Source organism: Schistocerca nitens, chromosome 10 (genome assembly GCF_023898315.1).
Source record: "Schistocerca nitens isolate TAMUIC-IGC-003100 chromosome 10, iqSchNite1.1, whole genome shotgun sequence".
Taxonomy (NCBI): Eukaryota; Metazoa; Arthropoda; class Insecta; order Orthoptera; family Acrididae; genus Schistocerca; species Schistocerca nitens.
This window is the reverse complement of record NC_064623.1, coordinates 65,734,839-65,758,831: the sequence shown is the minus strand read 5'-3', so window position 1 is coordinate 65,758,831 and position 23,993 is coordinate 65,734,839. Positions and strand designations below refer to the sequence as shown.

At 43.5% G+C, this 23,993-nt stretch overlaps 1 protein-coding gene across 1 annotated transcript in view; it reads right to left on the bottom strand.

The window, feature by feature from the left end:
* Positions 1-23,993, bottom strand: part of LOC126210262 (trichohyalin-like) — a 255,624-nt gene that overhangs the window by 97,943 nt on the left and 133,688 nt on the right. The window contains exons 9-11 of the mRNA XM_049939452.1: positions 20,914-21,021; positions 18,596-18,829; positions 6,786-8,550 (exon numbers count right to left, since the gene is read on the bottom strand). Of these exons, the coding sequence (XP_049795409.1) occupies positions 6,786-8,550; positions 18,596-18,829; positions 20,914-21,021 (2,107 nt within the window). The remainder of the gene's footprint in view (positions 1-6,785; positions 8,551-18,595; positions 18,830-20,913; positions 21,022-23,993) is intronic.

The following is a 23,993-nucleotide window of genomic DNA, read 5'->3' as shown; positions in this document are numbered from 1 at the left end:
AAAAGAAGAAAAAACTTGGAAAAAGATCAAGAGGATGATATACAATATGGTGCAGGGTGCTTCTGACTGGCTAAAAATAAAAAAAATTAAGCATATATCAAGTTAGTTAGAGTCTTTTGGAACTTTAGAAGCCGATCCTGAAAATTTCCATTTTCTGTTCCAGTTTTCCCTAAATCTCAGAAACCACTTTGAGTAGAGTATTCAGATTTTCAGGGAGTAATAACATACATATCCTGAGTCTACTGAACTAAAGGAAGGGCATAATGTTATGTACAATTAAAATTATTTAGGATAACGTACAAAAAAGTACACAACATTTTAACCATGTAATTAAAAAATCGTATTTCCGAAAGGAGTGGGTGAAATGCAATTATTGTAGTTCAGTAGACTCAGAACATACAGTTTAATGTTCTAGAGTTTCATGTCAATGGCTCCATTGGTTCCTGTAATACAAGGAAGCCAAGTCACTAAATTTAACATTGTCGGGATAGGGCGTTCCAACTCCCCGTAAGAGCTGTAAGCAGTTCTTCAATAGAGAGCTTGCGTTTCACACTAGCGAAGATCAACAAGTGCTCATAGCTCCTCAGGTATGCATATTAGAACCCATGTTTTCTAGACATTTTTTCCTTGTTTTGGTCCATACTACCATATCTGAAAGTTGCCTACCCTACAATCTTAGCAACAAGAGTACCAGTACGTGTATTCCACTGTCAGAGGTAACAGAACTATTTTCGCTTATAACTTTCGAGTAGTTGGTTTCCGGTAGAGAGACCCTTACCTCAAATTGATATATTTACCCTTCTCCATTATGCTAGAAGGTTTGTAACATCATCACGGAATCACTCTGTATATACACAGATTTACAGACGCCGGCGCCTATATCTTTCACTATGTGTAGCTTCGCTGGATGACGTTTCTAGACGTTGGTTCCTACGCAAAACTTGATCTATTAAGTCATCTCTACAAGTCCTAATAGTCTGTAAAGGTAATTTCTTAACACATTGTATTAATGATCTAGTAGAAAGCGGCGGATGATTTTTAAGTCTGTTCGCAGATGATGTGTTTTACTATATGGTTGTAGCAACGCTAGAAGACAATAACGATTTCCAGAGTCATCTGCAGAGGATTGATAAACGGGGCAACACATTACTTCCTCCCACATACGTCTCGCGAAATAGCGACGACGAGAAAATTCGTGAAATTGAGCCAACACAGAGGTTTTCCGACCATCATTCTTCCCTCGCACCATTCGCGACTGGACCAGGCAGAGGAGAATCAGTTAGTGCCACCAGAAATACCCTCCGCCACACGCCGTCGCGTGGCTCGCGGAGTACTGTTGTAAATGGGAATGTTGCTACCTAGACCAAGGTAGATGACCATTTTCAAATTAATGGGCATCCGTCCGAAGCAATACTGAGGAGAGGCTCTAATTTTAGCCTTTTTCTCTTCCCATTCTAGGCGAATAACAGGATGCTACCCATTTCAATTTAAATTACTAGTACCAACAGAACACAAATACTGACAAAATACAGTAGAAGAGAATGTTGTACGCTGAGGATAGGCTTCCGAGGAAACAAACGATGCTTCTGGGTCATTCTTTCAGTCTAGTGACCGATTTTAGGATCACATCAAGGAATACACACTACAGTCAGTGATAAGCAGTTTCCACCACTTTCTACTGTTTCCGTCGTCGTTGAGACATGGGGTTGTGTTTCGTCTAGCGCTTGTATACAGGGTGGTCCATTGATCGTGACCAGGCCAAATATCTCACGAAATAAGCGTCAAACGAAAAAACTACAACGAACGAAACTTATCTAGCTTGAAGGGGGAAACCAGATGGCGCTATGGTTGACCCGCCAGATGGCGCTGCCATAGGTCAAACGGATAACAAATGCGTTTTTTTAAAAATAGGAACCACCATTTTTTATTACATATTCGTGTAGAACGTAAAGAAATATGAATGTTTTAGTTGGATCACTTTTTTCGCTTTGTGATAGATGGCGCTATAATAGTCACAAACATATAGCTCACAATTTTAGACGAACAGTTGGAAACAGGTACGTTTCTTAAATTAAAATACAGAGCGTCGGTACGTTTGAACATTTTATTTCGGTTGTTTCAATATGGTGATACATGTACCCTTGTGAACTTATCATTTCTGAGAACGCATGCTGTAACAGCGTGATTACCTGTAAATACCACATTAATGCAATAAATACTCAAAATGATGTCCGTCAACCTCAGTGCATTTGGCAATACGTGTAACGACATTACTCTCAACAGCGAGTAGTTCGCCTTCCGTAATGTTTGCACATGCATTGACAATGCGCTGACGCATGTTGTTAGGCGTTGTCGGTGGATCAAGATAGCAAATATCCTTCAATTTCCCCCACAGAAATAAATCCGGGGATGTCAGATCAGGCTAACGTGCGGGCCATGGTATGGTGCTTCGACGACCAATCCATCTGTCATGAAATATGCTATTCATTACTGCTTCAACCGCACGCGAGCTATGTGCTGGACATCCATCCTGCAGGAAGTACATCGCCATTCTGTCATGCAGTGAAACATCTTGTAGTAACATCGGTAGAACATTACGTAGGAAATCAGCATACATTGCACCATTTAGATTGCCATCGATAAAATGGGGGCCAATTACCGTTTCTCCCATAATGCCGCACCATACATTAACCCGCCAAGGTCGCTGATGTTCCACTTGTCGCAGCCATCGTGGATTTTCCAATAGTGCATATTATGCCGGTTTACGTTACCGCTGTTGGTGAATGACGCTTCGTCGCTAAATAGAACGCGTGCAAAAAATCTGACATCGTCGCGTAATTTCTCTTGTGCCCAGTGGCAGAAATGTACACGACGTTCAAAGTCGTCGCCATCCAATTCCTGGTGCATACAATATGGTACCGGTGCAATCGATGTTGATGTAGCATTCTCAACACCAACGTTTTTGAGATTCCCGATTCTGGCGCAGTTTGTCTGCTACTGATGTGTGGATTAGCCGCGACAGCAGCTAAAACACCTACTTGGGCATCATCATTTGTTGCAGGTGATGGTTGACGCTTCACATGTGGCTGAACACTTCATGTTTCCTTAAATAACGTAACTATCCGGCGAACGGTCCGGACACTTGGATGATGTTGTCCAGGATACCGAGCAGCATACATAGCACACGCCCTTGGGCATTTTGATCACAATAGCCATACATCAACACGATATCGACTTTTTCCGCAATTGGTAAACGGTCCATTTTAACACGGGTAATGTATCACGAAGCAAATACCGTCCGCACTGGCGGAGTGTCGCATGATACCACGTACTTACACGTTTGTGACTATTACAGCGCCATCTATCACAAAGCGAAAAAAGTGGTCCAACTAAAACATTCACATTTCTTTACGTACTACACGAATATGTAATAAAAATGGGGGTTCCTATTTAAAATAAAAGAAGCAGTTGATATCCGTTTGACCTATGGCAGCGCTATCTAGCGGGCCAACCATAGCGCCATCTGGTTTCTCCCTTCAAGCTAGACGAGTTTCGTTCTTTGTAATTTTTTCGTTTGATGCTTATTTCGTGAGTAATTTGGCCCGGTCACTATCAATGGACCACCCTGTATATTGAGATATTCATATGTAAGTGGAGTGTAATGTAGAGGGTTTTCAAAATGAATATACCGGTTTTAAGGCGTTGTACTATTTATTACGTTCAACTTACAATTGTAAATAATACACCAAATGAAAGAGCAGCTCAAACAGTTTTTTTTTGTATACCCGTGCGCAATGGGAAGAGTTTGGAATGACAAATAATGACTGAAAAACGTGTTGAACTAGTGCGAGTCTTTCACGCTTTCGCCGCGGAAAATTTATGGGCCTTTCTTTTTCGGTGAATAATCTGTAACTGATGTTTCTTATCTTGGTGTGCTACAGCTATGGCCCGTGCCTCAATGGGAAGGAGCTGAACAACACATCTATATTTGGGAGCAAGACGGTGCGCCGCCTCACTGGCATAATCAGTACGCGACTGGTTAAACGACGTTGTATCCGACCGGTGGAATTGGGCGCAAGGGGCTAGTTGACACAGCAGTTTATGCATGACCTCTACGTTCACACACGATCTCACGCGATCATGTATGTGCCTCCGATACGAGCTGATCTATCCGACTTAAGAAACAGTGTTATTTCAACAGTTACTCCTGACACATTGATCAAGGTTTCGGAATGATTCGCCTAGCGACTCGATGGTGTGATCGGTGTTCACACTGAATAACTGTAAGACAAACTGTTTGTGTTTCTCTTTTGTTTGGTGTATTATTTATAATTGTCAGGGGAATGTTATATGTGCTACAAAGCCTTAAAACCCTTTTACTCATTTTGAAACACCCTGTATTAAAACTGCTTGGAGGATATCTTAATTCTTCAGGTACAGAGTTTCATGGCGAGTAAAATTCTGTATATTTTTGAAACTAGTTGTATAACGTGTGAACGTTTGGACCATACTTCGTCGTTCGTGCACCACGTTGTACCTTCAAACGCAAGAAGGTCTTCTGCTACAGAACATGTGATACTTGCAAATGAGCTGAGTTTCTTTAATCTCTTAACATTTTTCCATATCTTTAAAATGAAAATTTGGTTTAGCTTCCAATAGCTGCCGTTTCACTGTGTATTTAAATTGTAGCTGGTTTTTGATAATACTTCTACCTAATTTTTTTCACTTATTGATTGTTAGTGTGTAGTAATAATATAGCAGATAGACCATCAAATACAGTTCTGAAATGATTTTTTCTCACAGCAACGCTTTCAAATTTTAATACATTATTTTTTCCTAGGTAATAGACCATATTATATTATGGAAAATTTTTTCACATTTGGAAATATCTTACTTTTCCAGAGTAATTTCAGCAAAAAACTATAGCGTACAGGAAGTGGATTTCATTATTTAAAAATTGAATACGACAATTTTGTGGGTGTGGTTTATTTGTGTTGTACCGTCATATTATTGTGCTATGTCACTGGGTCCTGAGTGAAACTATTGTACAGGAATGGCTGCTTTGTGTACAACTCGATACATATCGATTGCTTGTTGTACACCGAAGATCTGGGATATTGAAATCTCGAAATTTACAAGATTACCGATCTGGAGTATCTTCATCGAGTAATTGCGAATTACTTACTGCATTTTGACATCTGAAAAAACGTGTTTCAGAATCTCCATAGGTAGACACACAGCCGTGCCTGTTGGGACTATGATACTGGGGTATGCTCGATTCACTCAATGTCTGAGGCTACGATTCGGGGCATATTATGGAATAGACGTGACATATAACCATTAACTTTACACATTACTATCACAGGGCGCTAGTCTTTTTTTTTAATTTTTTTGTTGTTACTGTTGTGGTCTTCAGCCCAGAGACTGGTTTTATTCATCTCCGAATAACCACTGTAAACTACATCTTTCTGAATCTGCTTACTGTATTCATCTATTTGTCTCCCTCTACCATTTTTACCCTCCACGCTGCCCTCCAATAGTCAATTAGTGATCCCTTGATGGCCGCGCGGGATTAGCCGAGCGGTCTATGGGGCTGCAGTCATGGACTGTGCGGCTGATCCCGGCGGAGGTTCGAGTCCTCCCTCGGGCATGGGTGTGTGTGTTTGTCCTTAGGATAATTTATGTTAAGTAGTGTGTAAGCTTAGGGACTGATGACCTTAGCTGTTAAGTCCCATTCGATTTCACACATATTTGAACATTTGATCCCTTGATGCCTCAGAACATGACCTACTAACCTATCCCTTCTTCTACTCAAGTTGTGCGACAAATTCCTCTTCTCCCCTCGTATGTTTAGTACCTCCTCATTAGTTATGTGATCTACCCATCTAATCTTCAGCATTCTTCTGTAGCATCACATTTCGAAACCTTCTATTCTCTTCTTGTCTAAACTATTTATCGTCCATGTTTCACTTCCATATATGGCTACACACCATACAAATACCTTCAGAAACGACTTCCTTACACTTTAATCTATACTAGATGTTAACAAATTTCTCTTCTTCAGAAACGCTTTCCTTGCCACTGCCAGTCTACATTTCATACCTTCTCTACTGTGACCATGATCAGCTATTTTGCTACCCAAATAGCAGAACTCATATACTATTTCTTCTGTCTCATTTCCTAATCTAATTCCCTTAACATCATCTGATTTAATTCGACTACATTCCATTACCCTCGTTTTGCTTTTGTTGATGTTCATCTTATATCCTCCTTTCAAGGTACTCCCTACCCCATTCAGCAGCTCTTCCAAGTCTTTTGCTGTCTCTGACCGAATTACAATGTCATCGGCAAACCTCAAAATTTTTATTTATTTTACCTAGACTTTCATTACTACTCCAAATTTTTCTTTGGTTTTCTTTATTGCTTTCTCAGTTTACAGATTGAATAACATCGGCGATAGGCTACAACCCTGTCTCATTCCCTTCTGAACCCCTGCTTCCTTTCATGCCCCTCGACTCTTATAACTGCCATACTTTGGTCCCTGTATTTTACCTCCGCCATCTTTAGAATTTCAATGAGTGTATTCCAGTCGATATTGGCACAAGATTTTTCTACGTCTACAAATGCTATAAACGTAGATTTTCCTTTCCTTCTAAGGTTTGGGATTCATCAGTGGAAATATGCCATTTAATTTATGATGTATATTTGTTTGTTTCCGAAACTAGCAACTATGGTCTTTCATGAATTACACTGCTGTCACGCTATGGTTCTTGCTCCAAACTTACCTTGTATGACTTGCTGTTTCGTCTTCAGGAGCTCCTCTTCCACCAAAGATTTCGTCGTCTGAGATATTTCACTACCAAACTCTTCCTTTAACTGGTACTGCAAGCTGGCCAACTTCGTTCCGACTTCGGCATTGATGATCGCTTTCATCTTCACCTCGTTCTCCTTAACTTCTGAGAGTGCTTTCTCCGTTACGTCTTCCCGAATGTCTTTCTTCACTTTTTTCACTTCTTCTTTTATTTCCTCCTTGAGTTCCTCTTCCAAGTCCTTCCTGATCTTGTTGCTGTCTTCTTTCCAGCGCTTTCTAACTTCTTCAGACACTTCCTTCTCCATTTTGTCCCTCAGCTCGACTGTGGAGCGTCTGACGGTCTCGTTCCACTGTTCGATCAGTTCCTGCCTGGCTTTGTCCTGGTCGACCTTAATGGAGTCTTTCACGTGGACCAGCACTCCCTGCAGTAGCTTCTCATCCATTTCTCCAGAAACCAGTTTCCCCCTTTCTTCGATCAGACTGACGACCAAACTCTTCGTGTACTCTCTTTCGTCATTTCTCGACGTAGACAGTGTTTCTCTGACCCTGCGGTCCACTTTATCCTCAACATCGTCTACAGTTTTGCGCAGTTTCTCCTCTACTTCCTTGGCAACAGTTTGTTCGATTTCGCTTATATCTTCCTTTCTCTCTTTCTTGACTTTCTCCATGACGGCCGACACGATGTCTTTCTCCAGCTGCTTTGCGGTATGACTCCATTTCTCCTCCACCATTTCGGCAACGACAGACGCTACTACAGCTGTTCTCAGATCTTCGATCTTACTGTACACCTCCTCCAGGGTCTTGGTCTGGATGTCTCGTTCCATATCGTGCATGTATCGCCGCACCTTCACTTCCAGGTCCTCCGCCAGTTCTTCCTTGATCCCCACCCTCTCCAGCTTCCATTTGGAGCTGATCTCGTTGGCGGTCTTCTCCTTGAGCTCCTCGGCCAGTTCCTCCACGCGCCGGCGGATCTCCCCCTGCGACGCGTCGCCGTCCCCCCCTTCGGCGCTGGCCGCCTGCTCGATCTCGCCCAGCCGGCCCTCGATGCGGGCCACCAGCGCCGCCTCCATCTCCTTCAGCACCAGCCGCGACGTCTCGTTCCGCTGTTCGGCGGCCCTCCGCTGCTCCTCCCGCAGGTCCTCCTTGACCCTGTCCAGCTCGGCCAGCACCTGGCCCCACACCTCGGCCTTCAGCTTCTGGACGGACCTCCCTCTGGGGCGCTCGGATCCGCTGTCGCTGTCGCTACTGCTGCCGCTACCCCTGCTGCGCTTCCTGGACCCGGACACCGCCTGCGCCGCGACGGCCGCCGCCAGGGCCTCCAGCCTTCCCTGGCTCTGCTCCAGCGCCTCCTCCAGCCGGCGGACCGTCCCTTCCTGGGCCTCGCGCCAGCGCCGCAGCTCCTGCGAGGCCTCCTCGTCCAGCTGCTGTCTCCTCTTGGTCTCCTCGTCCCGACGCCTCGCCAGCAGCGCCTCGTAGTCCCGGATGCGCAGCGTGAGCTGCTCCTGGGCGCCGTCCTGGTCTCGGCGTGCGGCCTCCAGCTTCCTCTCCAGGTCTGCGGTCATCTGCTCCCGGTCCCGTTTACGGGCCTCCGTCAGTTTCCGTTCCAGTTCGTCAGAAGTGCGTTGCAGATGGTCCTCTGCCTCCTTGAGGAACTTCTTCCTCGCTGCAGAGTCCTCCTCGAGGAGAGCTTCGTGGTCCTGTATTAGTGACCTCACCTTCTCCTCGAGTTTGTCGCCGTCCTGCACAGAACAGACATTACATATAGCCACCACTTTGCATTACCAACATCTACATCTACATTTATATCTACATGGCTACTCTGCAAATCACACTTAAGTGCCTGGCACGGGCTTCATCGAACCACCTTCACAATAATTCTCTAGTATTCCAACCTCGTTCAGCTAGCAGAAAAAACGAACACCTACACTATGTGATCAAAAGTACCCGGACACCTGGCTGAAAATGACTTACAAGTTCGTGGCGCCCTCCATCGGTAATGTTGGAATTTAATATGGTGTTAGGCAACCCTTAGCCTTGGTGACAGTTTCCACTCTCGCAGGCATACGTTCAATCAGGTGCTGGAAGGTTTCCTCGGGCATGGCAGCCTAACCTTCACAGTGTGCTGCACTGAGGAGAGCTATTAATGTCGGTCGGTGAGACCTGACACGAAGTCAGCGTTCCAAAACATCCAAAAGGTATTTTATAGCATTCAGGTTCAAATGGCTCTGAGCGCTATGGGACTTAACATCTGTGGCCATCAGTCCCCTAGAACTTAGAACTACTTAAACCTAACCAACCTAAGGACATCACATACACCCATGCCCCAGGCAGGATTCGAACCTGCGACCGTAGCAGTCGCGCGGCTATAGCATTCAGGTCAGGACTCTGTGCAGGCCAATCCATTACTGACGTATAACCACTCCGCCACAGGCCGTGCATTATGAACAGGTGCTCGATCATGTTATGCAGTCGCCATCCCAGAATTGCTCTTCAACAGTGGGAAGCAAGAAGGTGCTTAAAAACATCAATTTAGGCCTGTGCTGTGATAGTGCCAGGCAAAATAACAAGGGCTGCAAGTCCTCTCCATGAAAAACAAGACCACACCTTAACACCACGGCCTCTGAATTTTACTGTTGGCACTACACACGCTGGCAGATGAAGTCCACCGGGCATTCGCCATACTCACGCCCTGCCATCGGATCGCCACATTGTAAGCCGTGATTCGTCACTCCACACAACGTTTTTCCATTGTTCAATCGTCAATGTTTAGGCTCCTTACACCAAGCGAGGTGTCGTTTGGCATCTACCGACGTGATGTGCGGCTTATGAGCAGCCGCTCGAGCATGAAATCCAAGTTTTCTCACCTCCCGCATAAGTGTCATAGTACTTGCAGTGAATCCTGATGCAGTTTGGAATTCTTGTGCGATGGTCTGGGTAGATGTCTGCCTATTACACATTACGACCCTCTTCAGCTGTCGGCAGTCAGTCAACAGACGAGGTCGGCCTGTACGCTTTTGTGCTGTACGTGTCCCTTCACGTTTCCACTTCACTATCACATCGGAAACAGTGGATCTAGGGATGTTTAGGAGTGTGGAAATCTCGCGTACAGATGTATGACACAAGTGACAGACAATCACCTGACCACGTTCGAGGTCCGTAAGTTCTGTGGAGCGCCCCATTCTGCTCTCTCACAATGTCTAATGACTACTGAGGTCGCCGATATGGAGTACCTGGCAGTAGGTGGCAGTACAATGCACCTAATACGAAAAACCTATGCTTTTGGGATTGTCCGGATACTTTTGATCACATAGTGTTCAAATGGTTCAAATGGCTCTGAGCACTATGGGAGGTCATCAGTCCCCATCACATAGTGTAAGTAAACCCTGTTATATAGTGTTTCATGTCATGTTAGTGACTGTTTGTCTCAAATAAACCATTTGTGTAATAAATCATGCGTACTTACAGTATTCTCGTCGTAACTTTGACGACTGATATCTGCTATTCTAATAGTCTATAGCAGCTGAATTTTTTATTCTGTTGCTTTATTAACCACGCTATGTATGAATATTATTTGCACAGCAAAATATTCCGACTTCCTCGTATAAGATTACACTGCTTACTAGGAGAACACTGTGTCATAACCCGACTTCCCAGAAACTTCGCTCAGTGGAAGAAGAGCCAAAATAAGCGAACACGTATCTTGATTTACCCGTACGTATTGGACCGTTTCTGAAAATTCCGCCAAGTGTCTCACCCTGTTATACACCTATGCGCCGGAGAAACTAGTATAGGCATGCGTATTCAAATACGGAGATACATGTAAACAGGTAGAATACAGCGCTGCGGTCGTCTATATAAGACAAGTGTCTGGCGCAGTTGTTAGATCGATTACTGCTGCTACGATGGCAGGTTATCAAGATAAAGTGAGTCTGAACGTGGTGTTATAGTCGGCGCACCGCAATGAAATTCGTGATAAATTACTAATCACTATTTGAGAAGAATAGCATTTACGTAAGTAATATTCACACCTGTCTTCATAATTATTTATTTGTGTAGTATTCAACCTGCTCCAGTTCCATAACGATTGAAAATATGACACGTGTTCATAGAACGTTTTCGGCTTCTTTCCACATGTAGGATCACTTCACAAATTGCCTGACATGCCTCCTGCATCATTCTGTATACGTGTGCCTCCAGCACTATCGGCGTATACACATAAACGAAAGAAGCTAAGCGTGCCATACCAGGAGTTCTAACGCAAGATATGCAGTCAAGTCTCGACTATCCGCGGGCGATTGTAAACAATGTGTTGGTCGAAAAGCACAAGCGCTGGCCTGTAGCTACTGCGAAAGACGGTCTGTTAACGCAGAATAATCTGTGAAAAGCGAAAACGCATGGTGTTAAGGGGACATGGATGGCAAGGGGGCTTCAAAAATTCGATTTTTAGATTTTAGCATATTTCAAATGCGTGGTCTTTTCTGCGTGAAACAGTTTTTGTTTTAAATAAATACGACAATTTTTTCGTGGGTTATGACGGTTTTCCTGACGCTCTGTGCAATCTGGCACTTAAATGCCACGCCTTCCTTTTTCCGCCATGCAGAGATAACGCACAGCATTATTTTACTCCTTGTGTATTATTTGATGTTTCTATTGTTTTATCGCTTTAATGTTTCCTACCCTGTATCTAAGTCAAAAATAGTACTGGAAGGTGGTAGGAAGATAGGTGGTAAAGGTCGCCTGACAATTGTTGAAATAGATAGATTTCAGAATTATTATGGCTTGGCCATAAGAAGAAATGTAGGGAATTTAGAAAACATGAAAAAAGCTGAATGGGCGTTTTCCATAAGCTTTCCACAAATGAAAATCCAGTTCACGGTCTTTACCCGAATGATCCTGACACTTGCTGCAAGTACAGGAGAAGTGCCAGATATGACCACAAACGTTCTTTACGTGAATCAGTAATGAATGAAATTAAACCGATATTTGGATACCTCTGTAAAGATACCTTGTTGAAGAAATGTGTTCATGGGAAAACCCAAAATTTAAATGAATGTGTGAATTCTGTCATTTGGAACCGGTTACCGAAAACTGTATTTGTTCAGCTTACAACCCTCAAATTTGGTGTTTGTGATGCTATTTTATGCTTCAGTGATGGTGTAATTAGAAAACTAGATGTTTTGGAATTACTGGGCATAAAATCTAGTGGAAATACTGCAAAATCCTTAGTACAAATAGATAAAGAGAGAATCCGCAAAGCAGATATTGCTAATCTAAAATGCACAAAAGAAGCCAGACAGGAAAGAAGACGGACCAAGAGAAGAGAAGAAAAGAAGATCAGCATGATTCAGATGATGCTCAGTATGGTGCAGGAAAATATTAGTGCTAAGTAATTCTCATCAATAATAGTGGTAAGTAATTCTCATCAGTAACTATGCTAGAATTGCAATATTAAACTTTAAATGGATTTTTCTCAAAACTATATTTTTTTACTTTCAGGTACAATTATTTGATAAACTAATGGGGTTAGAAACATGAAATTTTGTCAATTTGTACTGAAGATGGTAATTAGTTATTACAAGTAAATTGAGAACCACTAAACAATCAGAAACTGTTTTAGAATAATTAATGTACAGAAAAAGTTAAATTTTACTAGTGAAAGAATAATTTTTTTCTTCAAAACCATAAGAGGTATTATGTTCATTTTACTTATAAATTGAGGCATATATGTTATATGTATGCAGTAAAAATTTCATTGTTTTATCACTCATAGTTCTTTTGAAAAGTGTACGTATTCAAAGGGTAAAATAGCATTGGCAGGATAGGGATAAAAATTGCCTTCCGTCTCCCCTTAACGACACAACAGAAACTGGAAACAATACACGTACGCAAGGAATGTGGTACTGGCACACGAAATCGGCACTGATTTACAATGTGGGTGAAAATACGATGCGTGATATTTGGAAAAACGAAGACCAAGTAATTCAGTTTGCTAGCACTTCTGACTCATTTAAAGGTTTCTCAAAGTGGAAAGCTGTCAAAATGTCTACACTGAGGTAGCGAAGGTCATGGGATAGCGAGATGAACATATACAGATGGCGGTAGTATCCCGTACACAAGGTATAAAAGGCCAGTGCATTGGCGCAGCTGTCATTTGTAGTCAGGCGATTCACGTGGAAAGGTTTCCGACTGCAGCGCCTCTCCTTGGCTCGTGACCATGTCGATCGAACACAATACGACTGGAAAACCGTGGCCTGGTCAGAGGAGAACCAATTTCAGTCGGTAAGAGTTGATTACATGATTAGAATGTGGCGCGTGGTCCACGAAGTCACAGACCCAAGTTGTCAACAAAGCACTGCGTAAGCTGGTGGTAGCTCCATAATGGTGTGACCTCAACCGATCGTTGACTGTAAATGGTTGTGTTAGGCTTCTTGGCGACAACAACGTAGCAATTCTACATCTACATCCATACTCCACAAGCCACCTGACGGTGTGTGGCGGAGGGTACTTTGAGTACCTCTATTGGTTCTCCCTTCTGTTCCAGTCTCGTATTGTTCGTGGAAAGAAACATTGTCGGTATACCTCTGTGTGGGCTCTAATCTCTCTGATTTTATCCTCATTGTCTCTTCACGAGATATACGTAGGAGGGAGCAATATACTGCTTGACTCTTCGGTGAAGGTATGTTCTCGAAACTTCGACAACAACACGTACCGAGCTACTGAGCGTCTCTCCTGCAGAGTCTTCCACTGGAGTTTATCTATCATCTCCGTAACGCTTTCGCGATTACTAAATGATCCTGTAACGAAGCGCGCTGCTCTCCGTCGGATCTTCTCTATCTCTTCTATCAACCATATCTGGTAGGGATCCCACACCATTGAGCAATATTCAAGCAGTGGGCGAACAAGTGTACTGTAACCTACTTCCTTTGTTTTCGGATTGCATTTCCTTAGGATTCTTCCAATGAACCTCAGTCTGGCGTCTGCTTTACCGACGATTAATGTTATATGGTCATTCCATTTTAAATCATTCTTATGCCTACTCCCAGATAATTTATGGAATTAACTGGTTCCAGTTGCTGACCTGCTATATTGTAGCTAAATGATAAAGGAACTCCATTTCTATGTATTCGCAGCACATTACGCTTGTCTACATTGAGATTCAATTACCATTCCCTACACCATGCATCAATTCGTTGTAGATCCTCCTGCATTTCAGTACAATTTTCCATTGTTACAACCTCTCGATATACTACAGCATCATCCGCAAAAAGCCTCAGTGAACTTCCGATGTCATCCACAAGGTCATTTATGTATATTGTGAATAGCAACGGTCCTACGACACTCCCCTGCGGCACACCTGAAATCACCCTTACTTCGGAAGACTTCTCTCAATTAAGAATGACATGCTGCGTTCTGTTATCTAGGAACTCTTCAACTCAATCACATAATTGGTCTGATAGTCCATATGCTCTTACTTTGTTCATTAAACGACTGTGGGGAACTGTATCAAACGCCTTGCGGAAGTCAAGAAACACGGCACCTACCTGGGAACACGTGTGTATGGCCCACTGAGTCTCGTGGACGAATAGCGCGAGCTGGGTTTCACACGATCGTCTTTTTCGAAACCCATGCTGATTCCTACAGAGTAGATTTCTAGTCTCCACAAAAGTCATTACGCTCGAACATGATACGTGTTCCAAAACTTTACAACTGATGTTGTAGGTCCGTTGCTACTAACAATATATATAAATGACCTTGTGGATAACATCGGAAGTCCACTGAGGCTTTTTGCGGATGATGCTGTAGCAAAAAAAAAAAGGCTCTGAGCACTATGGGACTTAACATCTGAGGTCATCAGTCCCCTAGAACTTAGAACTACTTAAACCTAACTAACCTAAGGACATCACACACATCCATGCCCGAGGCAGGATTCGAACCTGCGACCGTAGCGGTCGCGCGGTTCCAGACTGTAGCGCCTAGAACCGCTCGGCCACTCCGGCCGGCTAATGCTGTAGCATATCGAGAGGTTGTAACAATGGAAAATTGTACTGAAATGCAGGAGGATGTGCAACGAATTGACGCATGGTGCAGGGAATGGCAACTGAATTTGAGTGTAGACAAGTGTAATGTGCTGCGAATACATAGAAGGAAAGATCCTTTATCATTTAGCTACAATATAGCAGGTCAGCAACTGGAAGCAGTTAATTCCATAAATTATCTGGGAGTAGGCATCTGGAGCGATTTAAAATGGAATGACTATATAAAATTAATCATCGGTAAAGCAGATGCCAGAATGAGATTCATTGGAAGAATCCTAAATAAATGCAGTCCAAAAACAAAGGAAGTAGGTTACAGTACACTTGTTCGAACACTGCTTGAATACTGCTCACCAGTGTGGGATACGTACCAGATAGGGTTGATAGAAGAGATAGTAAAGATCCAATGGAGAGCAGCGCGCTTCGTTACATGATCATTTAGTAATCGCGAAAGCGTTACGGAGATGATAGATAAACTCCAGTGGAAGACTCTGCAGGAGAGACGCTCAGTAGCTCGGTACGTGTTGTTGTCGAAGTTTCGAGAACATACCTTCACCGAGGAGTCAAGCAGTATATTGCTGCCTCCTATGTATATCTCGTGAAGAGACAATGAGGATAAAATCAGAGAGATTAGAGCCCACACAGAGGTATACCGACAATGTTTCTTTCCACGAACAATACGAGACTGGAACAGAAGGGAGAACCAATAGAGGTACTCAAGGTACCCTCCGCCACACACCGTCAGGTAGATCGCGGAGTATGGCATGGGCACAGCTGGGCAGCTGCTGGTGCTGACTTCATGAAAGTCGTGATGCCAGGTCAGCCGCGGGTGGGGGGGGGGGGGGGGAAGGGGAGAGAGTCAGCTGTTGTACATTAACGACGTAGCCTACCCTGCAGCCGAGCTGAGGTCAGGGAATGGTCTGTGTCAGGGGGGGCCAGCGCTTACTCATGTACTGAAGAGTGCCTTCAAGAGATCAAAATCTTACACTGTCCCAATCAAACATGGCCTGCAGAAAGATAAGAACCTAGTCTCGGGCTCAGTTTTCTACACTCTTGGCCATCCAAAATACAACACCCTGAAGGAAGCATCCAAATCAGGTGAAATCTGCAGTATACATTTGCGCGATGACAGAGGAACGTGAATAGCATTTCAGCACAGGTGCACATCACGGGAGCCGGTAGCGGCTCCTGCAAGCACTATATGAAGGGGGAACAAACTGCCATATTAAAGCACTGTGATTGTTCTTTCGTATGGTTGTTTTGAGTAAGCATCTCCAGACTGCCTGTCAGTAGACAGCAAGTGTCTTTCGAGTACATTCTGGAGTTCGAACGAGGAAGAATAGTTGCCTATAGGGATTGCGGATTATCTGTCATAGAAATCGGTGATAGTGTCAGAGAGAACGAAACAACTGCGATGTGGATCTGTAATCGCTGAATGTAGGAGTGAATGACGGACCAACGGGACCGATTGCAACCATGACTACACATGATGACGGGCATATTGTGTGCATGGCAGTGATGGATCACTCTGCCACATCGCGAACCGTATCACAACAAATTCTGTCTGTTGTGCAACAAGCAGTGTCCGTGGCTACCATTTGACGTCATTTGCAGCAGAATGGACTGTCACAAGGCGTCTATTGCTGCGTTTGCCTCTGAGTCAGTGCCATAGGCATTTGTGTTGGCAGTGATGCGATAAACGACGGACATGGGCAACTGAATGGAACAACACTGTTTTTACCGAGTAATCCCGATTCTTCCTGCACCACCGAGATGGTTGGATTAGGGTCTGGAGAGATTGTTGAACTGTTGCCTTATGCATCGCCATACTGGTCCTGCTCCCGGTATTATGGTTTGGGGTGGTATTGGATACCACTCCACCCTCTCCCCCCTCACCTCATAGTATGCGGTGCTGGTACACTAAACAGACCGCGTTACATCTCTGAAGCGCTAGAGCCTGTTGTCTTCCTACACCTTCAGAGCTTGCCGAAGTCACATTCGAACAGGATAGGAGACATCTGTAAAGTAAACTGATAACCTTTCTTAGTAGATCTGTTTCACGTGAATTAAATTGAATACACGAATGTGTTAATCCAAAGCTTGTTTCTGTTAACACTTCCCATTCACAAAAATTTATTTCATTGAAATTCTCCACTTTAGGATCCATACCTATAGCCTCAAATTCTTCACGTTATCCATTCCCTTGTGCACAATAATGGCTTGGGTCTTAAAGGCATGTCTAGCTCTTAATTAACTTTCTGTGTCAGGGTAAACATTTTTACACGTAAGGAGTTTTGCAAGGGGCGAACAAAAACTTTCCATTCGAGAGCGCTGTTGCAGCATATATGCAACCCAGTACGACTCTGATGCGAGTATATAAGCACCGACATGTAGGGTTACTGGGGCCTTCAAATGCAGACTCTTTGATGGCCCATTACATTTGCCCTTGACTCTCAACAAAGTAAATGTAACATAATGCACACACATGGACTGGAGGATATAATATGGTTTGACTATGTAATTGGTGGTCAATCACTGGAATCACACACAGCCTACAAATGTGAAGAAGTTTCAATCAAAAGCAACTGAAAGACACAAATTTATTGAAAGAATCCACATGATGTGTAATACTCATATGAGAGAGATCTCTTATGTATCACTCTTCAACTAATTCTTGAGTATTTTTCGTAAGCGTGGGACCGTCACCAAGTTGGATTAACTGGAGAGATAGAAAATATCCAAAGATGAGCTGCATTGTTGATTTCGGATTTGGTTCATCAGTGTGAGTCTCAGGAGAAAGACTCCAAAAACTGCAGTGTGTAATGAATGAGATATCTCGTCGTGGAAGGACTTACTCAGGGAACCTATTACATCCTCCACTACATATCCTCTGTAAAGTACGAAGTCCGTGAATAGTACAGAAATTCTGGCTCTAAGACATTCTACCGACAGCGTTTCCCTCTCATAAAATATGAGAATGGAATGAAGGAAAGTTATAGTGGTGCTCCGTGCACCCTCCCTCTCTCACAGTTCACACAGTACGAGGGTTGGGAGTGTGCACTGTATGCACATGAGGTGCACATAAATATGGAAGCACCAAAAACTCAACACATTACCGTGCCTAATACGGTGCAAGAAAACTTCTGGCATGTAGAAGATTCCAATCAAGTCGAAATGGGTAAATACAGATTGTGTTTGGTTTTCAAGGGAATTTTACCATTCTTCCTGAAAAATACCAGCAATTTTACGTAATTATGATGGAGATGGATAGCGATCATGCACCCTTCTCTTCAACCAGATTACAAATTTCAATAATACTGGTGACTGGGGACGATGGTGGTCATGGAAGATGTGTTAATTCAACTTGGTGATCACAAAACCAGTTCTGCATAATGCAAGCTGTGCAAATAGGGGTTCTGTCGTTTTGGAACACAGCACCTCCTTGGGGGAACGAACTTTGTGCCATGTGGCTTAGACACGGTGCTTCTTGAAACACTGAAGACTTTGGCTCTTTCCATTATAGAAGTATGCACTGTAGCAGCACAGACAATTTTCCCACGTTCTAAATCACTCAGCTGAGACATAATCCACTCACAACTGCACAGAGCGCTGTTCTGACCACGACTGACACTTGCGCCATGTGGGGACACCGAACAGGTGCCGCCCGTGGTCAGATACAGCAGCGCAATCAGCAGGCTTAGCCAGCAGCGGCCGCAGCCGCACAGCTGCCGCCGCCTCTGCGCCTACACACCTGTGCGGCGGGCCGCAGCTGCTGCAGCGAGCCCAGCTGCGCCGCCAGCTGTTCCCTCGCGGCCGCCAGTCGCTGTTCCTGCTGCTCCACCGCCTCCCTCAGCTGCCTCGTCGCCTCCTCCCTCTTCTCCAGGGACTTCTGCCACTGCTCCCGCTGCTGTCTCTCCGACGTCTCCAGCCGCTCCAAGCGCTTCTTCGACTCTGCCTCCAGCTTCTCCAGGGACACGCGCCACATCTGCGAGCATTGCAACGTTCTCCAGCTGAGATGGGTGACAAATTACGACAGAAATAATAGTTTTAAGCGTTCATCATTATGAACATTATAGTCTACACTAAAGTAGGACATTCAAAACAACAATGAGAGAAGCTCAGAAAGTAGTGCACAATAATTTTATTACCACAAAGTATAATAGGTTACAAAAAAATCACAAATGAACTTCCCTCTTCGTAGAAGTCCGTTTGGTTCGAGTATAGCCATCTGCAGGCTGCTGGATTTCACTTCTGGATCCTTACAAGTAATCGTGAATACCACACAGCTCGCCAGAATAGAACAACATACTGCCCTCCTAGGGGAAACTAGGAAGCCAGTGTTGACACACACAGCACATAACTGCGTACATATGATCAACTGGCTCTCTAGGTGTCCATTACAAAGCATATTAGTAAACACTCTAGCACCCCACTACTCTAAGACACTGGGTAAGGCAACACATGGAATGGAACCAGTAACAATGCTGTTCCATTTTCTACACTGAGAGGCGCAACAATATGCATTGAGGTGACAACAGTCATTGGGTAGCGATATCCACATATAGAGATAGCAGCAGAATAGCATATGATGATGATGAAATCCCATACTTCGAGGAGCATAGGGGACGATGCGGGAGATCTGCACCACCGTACTAGGCAAGGTCCTAGCGGAGGTGGTTTGCCATTGCCTTCCTCTGACCGTAATGAGGATGACTGATGATGATGAAGACGGCACAACAACACCCAGTCATCTCGAGGCAGGAAAAATTCCTGAGCCCGCCGGGAATCGAACCCGGGTCCCCGTGCGCGCGAAGCGAGAACGCTACCGCAACACCACAAGCTGCGGACATAGAATCGCATATGCAAGGTGTAAATGGATAGAGGATTGTCGGAGCTATCATCTGCACTCAAGTGATTAATGTGGAAAGGTTTCCGACGTGACTATGGCCGCACAACGGCAGTTAACAGACGTTGATCGCGGAACGGTAGTTGGAGACATGGGGCGATCTGTTTCGGACATCGTTAGGGAATCAAATATTCCGAGATCCACACTGTCAAGAGTGTGCCAAGAATACCCCCCCCTCCCTCCCCCCCCCCCCCCCACAACACACTTTATATATCCCCTGCTGCTAGCATTCACACCTGGCGTCTGTGAGTGGTTATTGAATGTTGACGTCCAACATAGGCAGTGGTCACATTAATGTCACTAGATCGTCTATCTGGGGGATATTATATGAGGTAAATGAAAACATCATATTTAACATTGATAATACTATAACGTGAGTGAGTGATACGGGGTGTCCACGTTGTTATTCAACGTCGTTATTCAATCGGCACATTGTACAAGCTGTAGACGAAACCAAGAAGAAATTTGGAAAGAGAAACAAAGATGAGGGGAAATAATGACATTCTAATTCAGTGAGAGACCCCAAGGGACCTGAAAGAATAGCTGTACAGAGTGGCTAGTGTCATAAAACATGGTATAAGATGAACAAAACACAAGCAAAGAAAGAGTAACGGAATGTAGCTGAGTTAAATCATGCGATGCTAAGGGAATTAAATTTGGGAATGATGCACTTAAAGTGGTAGATCAATTGTGCTACTTTGGTAGCAAAATAAGTGCTGATGGCTGAAGTAGAGTGGACATATAAAATGCAGATTGACATAACCTTGGGAAGCATCTCTGAAAAACAGAGATATGTTAACATCGATTATCAATTAAAATGGTGATCCATCTTTTCTGAAGGTGTTTGTCTCGAATGTAGTGTTAAGTGGAAATGAAATGTGAACGATACACAGTTCAGGCAAGAAGATATTAGAAGCTTTTGAAATATGGTACTAAAGGTAACTGCTGAAGATAGATGCACAGATCGAGTAACTACTGAAAAGGCGCTGAAAACAGAAACAGGAATATTTCTGTATATGTAATTTTTTTTTGAGACAGTAGTTCCTGTATCATCTGCGAAAAGCTGCTAATATTGTCTTCCATATTATAGATGTATGTATGATAATGACAGGAAGTCTGCTTTCTGACTTCCGTCCCATCCGTTCCTGTTCCTGCTGACCCACCTCTTCCTGTTCGGATCGTCTTTCTGCGGCACGCTCCTCTTCTTCCAGGATTCGTTCCAGGCGCATCATAGCCTGCTCCGCTTTCGACTCCAACTCCTGCTGTTGTTCCTGGAGCATCAAGAATAAACATAATGACATGTCATGACTAGTCAATGAATGTTTACAACAGGAGGTACAACAAACATTCGACCAAACAGTCTTACCATTTCTACAAGACCTAACCAACGGTTCAAATAAAAATGTGTTTCACTTATCGTATTAAAAACATTATCAGTGGATTTTTCTGGAATAGTGCTCAGTGTTTTTACATATATTGCTTATACACTGATCCACCTATGTAGCTGAGTTGTCAGCGAGTCTGGCTGGTATGCACCACTGGCAGAGGACGACACGGCGGTCGGTCGGGACAGATTCGTCCATCATGGCCAGAAGATGGAGCTCTATTTATACATTTGACAAGATTGTAAATTTTTACATTAATAAAATGTTACTTACAGAAAACTTGTGCCTGTCATAAGCGTTTCCAAGTTTTGTAATGAACTGTTTCTGCTGAAGAGTTAATCTATGGTAATGGAGCTGTTAAAGAGAAACGACTGCAGTCTATATTTTGACGCAATGCTGCTGTCTGTCAAACAAATGGAAGGGCCGGAGGTAGAAACCGTTACCCATAAGAGCAGCCCGCCATGAATTCCTCTTCTTCTGTGCCAACCTTTTCATCTTAGAGTAGCACTTACAACCTGCCTCCACAATAATTCCATTCTCTCAAGAAAAATATAATAATTCCAATACCAAAGAAAGCAGATGTTGACAAATGTGAAAATTAGCGAACTATCAGTTTAATAAGTCACAACTGCAAAATACTAACGCGAATTCTTTACAGACCAATGGAAAAACTAGTAGAAGCCAACCTCGGGGAAGAACAGTTTGGATTCTATAGAAATATTGAAGTACGTGAAGCAATACTGACCCTACGACTTAACTTAGAAGTTACATTAAGGAAAGCAAACCAACGTTTCTAGCATTTGTAGACTCAGAGAAAGCTTTTGACAATGTTGACTGGAATACTCTCTTTCAAATTCCGAAGGTAGCAGGGGTAAAATACAGGGAGCGAAAGACTATTTACAATCTGAACAGAAACCAGATGGCAGTTATAAGAGTCGAGGGACATGAAAGGGAAGCAGCAGTTGGGAAGGGAGTGAGACAGGGTTGTAGCCTCTCCCCGATGTTATTCAATCTGTATATTGAGCAAGCAGTAAAGGAAACAAAAGAAAAATTTGGAGTAGGAATTAAAATCCATAGGGAAGAAATAAAAACGTTGAGGTTCGCCGATGACATTGTAATTCTGTCAGAGACAGCAAAGGACTTGGAAGAGCAGTTGAAGGGAATGGATAGTGTCTTGAAAGGAGGATATAAGATGAACACCAACAAAAACAAAACGAGGATAATGGAATGTATTCGAATTAAGTCGGGTGATGCTGCGGAAATTAGATTAACGTAGTAAAGGAGTTTTGCTATTTGGGGAGCAAAATAACTGATGATGCTCGAAGTAGAAAGGATATAAAATGTAGACTGGCAATGGCAAGGAAAGCGTTTCTGAAGAAGAGAAATTTGTTAACATCGAGTATAGATTTAAGTGTCAGGAAGTCTTCTGAATGTATTTGTATGCAGTGTAGCCATGTATGGAAGTGAAACGTGGACGATAAATAGTTTAGACAAGAAGAGAATAGAAGCTTTTGAAATGTGGTGCTACAGAAGAATACTGAAGATTAGATGGGTAGATCACGTAAGCAATGAGGGGGTATTGAATAGGGTTGGGGAGAAGAGAAATTTGTGGCACAACTTGACTAGAAGAAGGGATCAGTTGGCAGTACATGTTCTGAGGCATCAAGGAATCACTAATTTTGTATTGGAGGGGAGCGTGGAGGGTAAAAATCGTAGAGGGAGACCAAGAGATGAATACACTAAGCAGATCCAGAAGGATGTAGGTTGCAGTAGGTACTGGGAGATGAAGAAGCTTGCACAGGATAGAGTAGCATGGAGAGCTGCATTAAACCAGTGTCAGGACTGAAGACCACAACAACAACAATATTCCATTCTCCGTTTTCCTCTACAGTTTTTATCCTGTACAGCCCCCTCTGGAGGTATGGAAGCTATTTCGTAATGTATAAACAGATGTCCTATCGTCCTGGCCCTTCTCGTTTTCGCTGTTTTCCAGATATTCCTTTCCTCTCTGAAGTTAAGTCCCATAGTGCTCAGAGCCATTTGAACCATTTTTGAGAACGATCTCTCTGGTGCCTTTACCTTTCCAAAAGCCAAACTGATCGCCATCCAACACATCCTCAATTTACTATGGTTATGTTACATGTTTGGTTAAACTGAGATATGAGAGCAATACCATATGGCAAAGCAAATTATACTACAGATAATTTTCTAGTGGTACTTGCGGATCTACATTGTACCAGAATATGCTGCATTCGAAAGCACAACAGATAAGGTGATCAGACTAATCGATACCAAACTGAAAGTTTGGACCGAACCAATAGACAGGGTATGAAAAAGTTTTACAGCTGAATTATGTGTTCGTTTCTATGCAAATGGTTCAAATGGCTCTGAGCACTATGGGACTTAACATCTGAGGTCATCAGTCCCCTAAACGTAGAACTACTTAAACCTAACTAACCTAAGGACATTACACACATCCATGCGCGAGGCAGGATTCGAACCTGCGACCCTAGCAGCACCGAAGTTCCGGACTGAAGCGCCTAGAACCGCTCGGTCACATCGACCGGCTATAGCCCCTAACGTTGTGAATATTAACCACATTAAAGGTGAGCAAAGAGAATATAAACCTTCCAGTACTAACATCTCACTCACACATTAGGACAGAAGTGTCGTTTCTGTACTAAGCTGAAATTTTACACACTGTCTGTGGGTGAGGCATCTATTTCTACATAAAACTATGGGTACTGCCTCTATAACCACGAAAATATGAATAACTGATGCAGTGTCAAAAAGTGGAGCAGTGCTGTTTCTGTACTAAACGATTGAGCCGAAAATCGATATTGAATTGAAAATTACAA